The sequence below is a fragment of the Suricata suricatta genome, chromosome 6 (assembly GCF_006229205.1).
Source record: "Suricata suricatta isolate VVHF042 chromosome 6, meerkat_22Aug2017_6uvM2_HiC, whole genome shotgun sequence".
NCBI lineage: Eukaryota > Metazoa > Chordata > Mammalia > Carnivora > Herpestidae > Suricata > Suricata suricatta.
Genome location: NC_043705.1, coordinates 30,960,046 through 30,969,033, shown reverse-complemented (window position 1 = coordinate 30,969,033; position 8,988 = coordinate 30,960,046). Strand labels below are relative to the sequence as shown.

At 37.9% G+C, this 8,988-nt stretch overlaps 1 protein-coding gene across 1 annotated transcript in view; it reads right to left on the bottom strand.

Annotated features, from left to right (window-relative positions):
• The window catches only part of LOC115293401 (protocadherin alpha-13-like), a 10,324-nt gene that overhangs the window by 152 nt on the left and 1,184 nt on the right, over nucleotides 1-8,988 (bottom strand). The window contains exon 2 of the mRNA XM_029941186.1: nucleotides 9-959. Within this exon, the coding sequence (XP_029797046.1) occupies nucleotides 9-959 (951 nt within the window). The remainder of the gene's footprint in view (nucleotides 1-8; nucleotides 960-8,988) is intronic.

Sequence of the window (8,988 nt, the reverse complement as noted above, 5' to 3'; positions counted from 1 at the left end):
GCGGTCACTACTAGAGTGTAGTGCGACACGCTCTCGCGGTCCAGGGCGCTGTCCAGCACCAGCGAATAGTAATTCTTGAAGGTGGACACCAGCTTGAAAGGGACTTGGGGTGTCAGTGTGCAGGTCACCTGACCATTGGCGCCAGAATCACGGTCGGACACGCTGATCAAGGCTATGACGGTGCTCACCTGAGCATCTTCTTGCACGGGGAGTGTCAGAGAAGTGATGGTAATTTGTGGGATATTATCATTTATATCTAGTACTTCCACCAAAATGGTACAATGACCTGCCATTGGAATATTCCCCTTGTCTATTGCCTCCACCGATATTTCATACAATTTTTTTTCTTCGAAATCTAGTCTACCTTTTGTTCTAATTTCTCCACTGTTGGGATTTATGGTAAATGCATTCAGCACCGCGGGCGTTACAGGTCTTCTAAATGAGTAGATTATGTCTCCATTCGTACCTTCATCAAGATCTGTGGCATTTAGCTTGATCACTAATGTTCCATTAACTGCATTCTCAAATACTGTCACTTTATAAATGAATTGGTCAAATTCTGGGGCATTGTCATTCACGTCCAGAATTGCGATCTGCAGCTGAACTGTACCGGTCATCTCCGGTTTACCTCCATCACGGGCTGTCAATAATAAACTATGCTCCTGAATTTGCTCTCTGTCCAATGATTTTTTCAACACAAGTGACAACGAAGACGTTTGTTCACGATTGTTTTGTGTGTCCAAAGCGAAATAGTCGTTGGGATCGATTCGGTAGGTCAAGGCTGAGTTTACTCCAATATCTGCATCGGATGCGCCATCTAGTGGAAACCGAGTTTCTGGGGGTCTCGATTCCGCAATGATTATTCTTTTCTTAGTTTCAGGGAACACGGGCGGGTTGTCGTTAATGTCTTTAACCTCCACCTCCACATGGAAAACCTGCAGCGGCCTGTCCACAATTACCTCCAGGTGGACGCTGCACTCCGTGTTCCGCTCGCACAACGCCTCCCGGTCGATCCGAGAATTCACAAACAAAATGCCATTCTGCAGATTTACCTCCAGAAGATCCCCGGACACCACCCGGAATTGGCGTGGCACCAGCTCCACCAGCTCCAGCCCCAGGTCCTGGGCGATGCGGCCCACGAAAGTGCCGTGTTTTGCCTCCTCCAGGACCGAGTATTGGATCTGGCCGCTCCCGGCCCCCCAGGCTGCGAGGAGCAGTAGCAACAGGAGAATACTCTCGGCTCCTGGGCCTCCCCGCCAGGAAAACAGCATGGTACACTCAAAAAGATTCAAAGATACCTTAATGTATATGTAATACCTTACCACAAACTGATTCTCAGGGCCTTCGACTGGAGGAAGATTCGCTAGAGGTTTTCCACTATCTGCCAAATTTTCTGCAGGACGGAAGAAGCCGAGGCACTTTCTTCAGGCAAACGTTCTCAGTGAAGAGCGACACCAAGCGCATGAATGTGTAACTGTAAAAATGATTCAGTCTTCCTATTTCCATTGATGTAGGGGTTTTTTTTCCCTTGCATTTCATGAGGTTTTTCACTGCAAATATCCAATGGAAGATTAAATGTCTCTCTTTCCAGAAACAGGAAATCACTATATTCTTCTTTTTATTGGATGCTAATTGAAAAGTGGTTGATGAATTCCATTTTTTCACAAATATATTTTTGCAGAAACTTTCATGCAGAATTTTGAAAGAAGAATATTCAACATTTACTTTTGGAAATCAGTTTCCAGTTCTGCCTAGTTTTGGTGGGTTTTTTTGGGAATATCTTTTTCCTATAATATTTATTTAGAACTGCTCATTCAACAGCCATTGACTCAAAATGGAAACACAATCAATTATAATAAAACAAATGATTGTGAAAAATATTAATAAGTGACATGCCAGATTTTAAATAAATATTTGCAACTTGCCTCAAATATGATAGTGAAATATGGGTAAAATAATTGTATTTAAAGGAAGTGTCCAGTCTACGTGCATATGAGTTTGTATGTGAGCACATTTGTACAAAACCAAAATAATTCAGACCATTAAAATATAACAATGTTTTAAATTTGTCTTCATATAAGACATGCCAAGAAGTAGCATCCTATGTATTAGATGGAATTTGTATTACTACAAATAAGTTCAACTTCCCTCTTCTCTTTTGCACCACCACTGGTAAAAACTTTACTATCATTTAAATTGACTCTGATAGTCCAAAAATCAACAGGTAGATGGCTAACACATCTTAGCAAGGAAGAAAGGAAGGGGATTTTACGTTTACTGCTTCAACTATCTTTATCAAGCCACCAAGTTCCAGGTGAAATAATGTTATAAAAGATTCAGTACAGGGGCTCCTGAGTGGCTCAGCCAGCTAAGCATCCAACTTCGGCTCAACTCATGATCTCACAGTTTATGACTGCCCTGCACCCACCTCTGTGCTGACAGCTTGGAGCCTGAAGCCTGCTTCGGATTGTATCTCCCTCTCTCTGCTCTTGCCCCACTCGCACTCTGTCTCTCTCTCAGAAATAAATGTTTAAGATTTAAAAAAAAAAAAGATACAGTACAGCTCCAACAATTATCTTGCCCGTTCTATGCACAACTCTACAGGAAACAATAGTTGAGCTAATTTTTGTATTTTTGCTCATCTCTGAAAATTTGATATTCTCCTACCCTCATCCTCCTCTCCTGTTCCATTACTTTTATTAACATAGCTTCACTCTTATAGTGGGAACAGTCCCTTGATTCTTTGTAGTTGTTCTTGTCTATCAAGCTCCACCCCTTTTCCCTTTCCTCTCTGCCTAACCTAGGCTACATGCTCTACTATTAAAATATGTCAGATACCCCAAAAACACTTAACTACTTATATTACTCCTCTAACATTTCCCTTACCTTCCAACACACAGCCTAACTATTCATTTTTCTCCCTCTTATTGAGATTCTCCATCCAGGGATGCCACTTCACCATAATCTCTGTATTCTCCACAAGTTTGCTCTCATCTTTACCTTGACTGGGCTCTCACATTAATTCATAACTCTTTCCTCTGGCATACAGAGATTCTTCTAGATTTTCTTCTCTCTCTTTTCAAATTCCCAACCTCATTCTCATCATTTCACTCTCAGATAATTTACCCAGAGAGGTAAGTAATTAAATATGAACTTGATGGCTGTCTTCTTGTATCAACATTTTTCTTTATATTCTCTATTTTTTCATTCCCCACTAAGGAAAAATGATCCCCAATTTTAAAGCCAATCTTATACTCTTAAAATATTATTCTCTTCCATTATTCTTCATATTTTTCTTCTTTATCTCCATTCTTAATTTGCCTCATCTTCAGTATCTCCTTCTTTCCTTGCTTCTTTTCCTCATGCTACAGAAATACTGAAGTGTCTTTAAATATGTATACACACATGTACATATATTGTACACACACACATTTAAACTTACTACTTCTTGGGAGAAACGCTTGTTCTATTTATCTCCTTCTTTTCACCTCAAACTTCTAACATTTACTTGATGTACATTGTACCTTGAGTTTGATTTCAGCTGTCTGTTGTATAACCTTATGATTTTAAGCCTATTATATTGGGTTGAATGCAACTCCCCTAAAAGATATGCCCATATATTAATCCCTGGAACCTGTGAATATTACTTTCTATGACAAATGATGTGATTAAGCTTAGGGTCCTGAGAAAAGGAGCTTAGCTTGGATTCTCTAGGTAGTCCCTAAAGTGCAATCACATGTATCCTTACAAAGCAAACAGACATATGGAGAAGAAGATATTCAGAAGAGGAGGCAATGTTTTGACAAAATACAGCAACCATTCTTGATTTAAAAAAGAAACCAATAAAGTAGGGATAGATGGAACATATCTCAAGTTCATAAAGGCCATATATGAAAGACCCACAGCTAATATCATCCTCAATGGGGAAAAACTGAGAGCCTTTCCCTATGGTCAGGAACAAGATAAGGATGTCCATTCTCACCATTATTATTTAACATAGTACTAGAAATCTTAGCTTCAGCAATCAAACAACAAAAGGAAATTAAAGCATCCAAATTGGAAAAAAAGGAAGTCAAAGTTTCACTACTTGCAGACAACATGATACTTTTATGTAGAAAACCCGAAAGACTCCACCAAAAAAACCCCTCTAGAACTAATATATGAATTTAGCAAAGTTGCAGGATACAAAATCAACATGCAGGGCGCCTGGGTGGCTCAGTCGGTTGAGTATCCAATTTCGGCTCAGGTCATGATCTCACGATTCATAGGTTCGAGCCCTGCATCAGGTTCTGTGCTGACAGCTCAGAGCCTGGAGCCTGCTTCAGATTCTGTGTCTCCCTCTCTCTCTGCCCCCGCCCCCACCCATGCTCTGTTTCTCTCTGTCTCAATAATAAAAAAACATAAAAATTTTTAAAAAGAAAAATAAGTAAAATAAAATCAACATGCAAAAATCCGTTGCATTTCTATACACCAATAATGAAGCAGCAGAAAAAGAAATCAAGGAATCAATCCCATTTGCAATTGCACCAAAAATAATAAAACACCTAAGAATAAATCTAACTAAAGAGGTAAAAGATCTGTACTCTGAAAACTATAGAACACTTATGAAAGAAATTGAAGAGGACACCAAAAAATGGAAAAGCATTCCATGCTCATGGATTGGAGAAGAAACACTTAAAAATGTCTATACTACCCAAAGCAATCTACACATTTAATGTAATCCCTATCAAAATACCACCAGCATTTTTTGCAGAGCTAGAACAATCCTAAAATTTGTACAGAATCACAAAAGACCCCAAATAGCCAAAGCAATCCTGAAAAAAAAAAAACCCTGCAGGCATCACAATTCTGGATTTTAAGCTATATTACAAAGCTGTAGTCAAGACAGTATGGTACTATCACAAAAACAGACACAGACCAATGGAACAGAATAGAGAACCCACAAATGGACCCACAAATATATAGTCAACTAATCTTTGACAAAGCAGGAAAGAGTATCCAATGGAAAAAAGACTGTCTCTTCAACAAACAGTGTCTGGAAAACTAGATGGCAACATGCAGAAGAATGAAACTGGACTGCTTTCTTACAACATACACAAAAATAAATTCAAAATGGATAAAAGACCTAAATATGAGACAGGAAACTATCAAAATCCTAGAGGAGAACACAGGCAGAAACCTCTTTGAACTCAGCGGGAGCAACTTCTTACTAGTCATATCTCCAAATGTACAGGAAACAAAAGCAAAGATGAACTATTGGGACCTCACAAGATAAAAGTCTTCTGCACAGTAAAGGAAACAATAAGCAAAACTAAAAGGCAACCTATAGAATAAGAGAAGATATTTGCAAATGACGTATCTGATAAAGGGTTAGTATCCAAAATCTATAAAGAACTTATCAAACTCAACACCCAAAAAACAAATAGCCTAGTTAAGAAATGGGCAGAAAACATGAATAGACACTTTTCCAAATAGCTAACCAACACGTGAAAAGATGCTCCACATCACTTGTCACCAGGGAAATACAAATCAAAATTAACCAACACAAGAAACAACAGGTGTTGTTGAGTGTGCAGAGAAAAAGGAACTCTCTTGCACTGTTGGTGGAAATGCAAACTAGTGCAGCCACTCTGGAGAACAGTAAGGAGGTTCCTCAAGAAACTAAAAATGGAACTACCCTACAATCCAGCAATTGCACTATTAGGTATTAACCCAAAGGATACAAAGTTACAGATTTTAAGGGGTACATGCAACCCAATGTTTATAGCAGCATTATCAACAATAGCCAAACTATGGAGAGAGCCCAAATGTCCAGATTGATGAATGGATAAAGAAAATGTGGTATATGTGTACAAATATGTAATTAAGCTATCAAAAAGAATGAAATCTTGCTATTTGCAATGATGTGGATAGAGCTAGAATATATTTTGAGCAAAATAAGTCAATCAGAGAAAGACAAATACTATATGATTTCACTCATGTGGAATTTAAGAAACAAAACAGATGAACATATGGGAAGGAGGGAGAAGAGAGGGAAACAAACTACAAGAGAATCTTAGTGGTAAAGAACAAACCATGGGTTGATGGAGGAAGGAGGGTAGGAGATGGGCTAAGTGGGTTGATGGAGGAAGGAGGGTAGGAGATGGGCTAAGTGGGTTGATGGGTACTAAGGAGAACACTTGTTGTGATGAGCACTGAGTATTGTATGTAAGTGATGAATCACTGAATTCTATTCATGAAAGTAACATTGCACGGTATGTTAGCTAACAAAAATTTTAATTAAAAAATAAATATAGGATGATAAAAAATAATGGTATTCTTAATGGAATAAAAACCCAATCATTATATATGCATGTTTATAATATATTATTTTTTTACTTTTTGCCTTACTGCAAAGATTACATGTACAAAGTTGAATAAAAATAAAACTTTTTGTCAAAAACTTATGTTATAGTGGCAATGAACAGGATACTTTTACCTTAAAATTTTTTGAATGCTGTTATACACCTATTCTAGTAATGGATTCAAATGGAAACACCATTTGAAGAAAAATAGAGACAGAATTATTGAGCAAAAGCGATAAAAGTATCGATATAGAATGTCTATACTTTGATTTATTAATTCACAGACAAAAGATCTGAAAATATAGGCTCTGCCAATGTTCACCAGCATTAGAAATTTACACTTTTTATTCTATATAGTTCCTAACATTGTGTATTCCTCCTCAAAGAAGTTTTACATCTCAAAAAAAATCATTTTAAATGCCTTAAGGATCAAAAAGATAACCATAAATAAAAAGTTTATTCTTCAAATTTCAGAGAATCTCATGCCCATTTTAAAGGCTCAAAATTTAGGAAAAAATAATTGCCTTGAAAAGAGCAATGGACATCCCAATGATTGCAGACTGGATTCTCTGACTAAAATCAACCCTTCCTCCAAATTTCTCGTGCTATGTAATAATTCCAGAGGATAAATACATCACTAGGGAATATAAATTTAACCAAGAGTGGACTAGAAACATGTTTCTATTGCATCCAAAAGAAATTAAATTGCTATACAATAATAAAGTAAAATAAATTACACTTGTACCTTTTTGATATAGAATCACACTTGATAAACACTGTGCAATTTGACCTGTAATTATTAATCCACATTTATAAACAATGGATACACTCAGATTTTATGTAAATAAAACTATAAATAATTATAATTTTTTTAAAAAGAGTAGGCGATATGACCAGGGAGATGGAGTGCTGTGGCCACAAGCCAAGGAATGCAGATAGCCATCGGGAGATGCGAGAGACAACATATTTTCCCTTCAAGCTTTAGAGGGTACAGCCCTGCCAACACTTTGATTTTGGACTTCTTCTGGAGGAAGAGTAATTTTTTTTGTTGTCTTAGGCCAGCCAGTTTTTGGTAATTTTCTACAGCAATCCAAAGAACTAACACATTTATTCACCTAAATTCTTTACTTGGACATACTGTTTTCATTTTGAAATGTATCTTTTCTGGTTTTATTCTTTGATAGGTTATTCCCTAAGGGAATTACTCCCAAATCTACTTTTATACTCTTCCCTGAATTCCAGATCAAAAGACATTTCCAATCACAATGGCATTCTCCAAAAACCACACAGTAACATTTTCTTAAATGTTTCTCTCCATTTGATAGCTGGACAAGCATACACAAACTGCTTCTCCAACTCTTCTCTGCATCTTAGTTAAAGGGAATCCATCTCTCTAGGTGACCAAACTAAAAAGTGTCATCCTCTACTTTCGTCTTTCTCTGATGATTTTTAATGAATCATTCATTATTAGGTTGCTTCTACTTTCCCAATGCCTCTTGTACATGTTTCTTTCAATCCATTTTAACTGTCATGATTCGTCTCTATTACTTGATATCTAGAGTATTATTAAAAAAAAATTCTTTCCTACCTTCAGAATCTCCCCTGTTCCATCCTTCAAGTACGTATTCACTAAAGCACACTCTCCTCATTAATTCATTCTTGTCTCTCCATCAGTAAAATATTCCAGGTGAAAAGTTATCTTTCAAGGAACTCTTTAATAAACATGCCTAAACTCTGGAGCATACCCCAACTTCTACAAGGGAGGGAATCATCTACGTGGTTTATTTCAATACCACATATGATTAAAATTACTGACGGAATAATGCTATATTCCACGCTTTAACTAAAGATATATGAAATATTAGTAGCCAAAAGCAGGAAAGTTTAATGCTTTTACTACCAGGGTGAATGATTTGAGGCTTTCTTCTCTAGTCAGAGAAACATCTAGATATTTTTGCGGAAAAAAATTACAAATGTTGGGGCGCCTGGATGGCTCAGTCAGTTAAGCATTCGACTTTGGCCCAGGTCACGGTCTGATGGCTTGTATATTCGAGTCCCACATCAGACTCCGTGGAAACAGCTCACAGCCTGGAGCCTGCTTCAGATTCTGTGTCTCCCTCTCTCTCTGCCCCTCCCCTGCAATCTCTCTCTCATCTCTTTCTCTCTCAAATAAATATTGAAAAAAAACTTTTAAATTACAAGATGTAATTTACACTTTAGAAGTTTCAGCTGAGGGGTGCCCTGGTGGCTCAGTTAAACTGACTCTTGATTTCCACTCAGGTCATGACCCCAGGGTTTGTGAGGTGGAGCCCCACTTGGTTTCCAAGCTGACAGCGTGGAGCCTACTTAAAATTCTCTCTCTCCTTCTCTTTGCCCTTCCCCTACTCATTCTCTCTCTCTCTGTCTCTCTCTCTGTCTCAAAATAAATTTAAAAAGATAACACAAAGAAGAAAGATAGGATTATTTATACACTAGGGAAAAGTTAATATCAATTACTTACTTCGTTGGAAGGATTTAAACAATCTTCTCCTGATTGTGGAAGACAAGGGCTGAAGGCCATGAGGTCGGCCTTGGGCGCGCCCTCCCCAGAGCACACCCTCTGCCGCCTCTGCTGCGAGCACGACCAGCTCCCCACGGCGCTCGA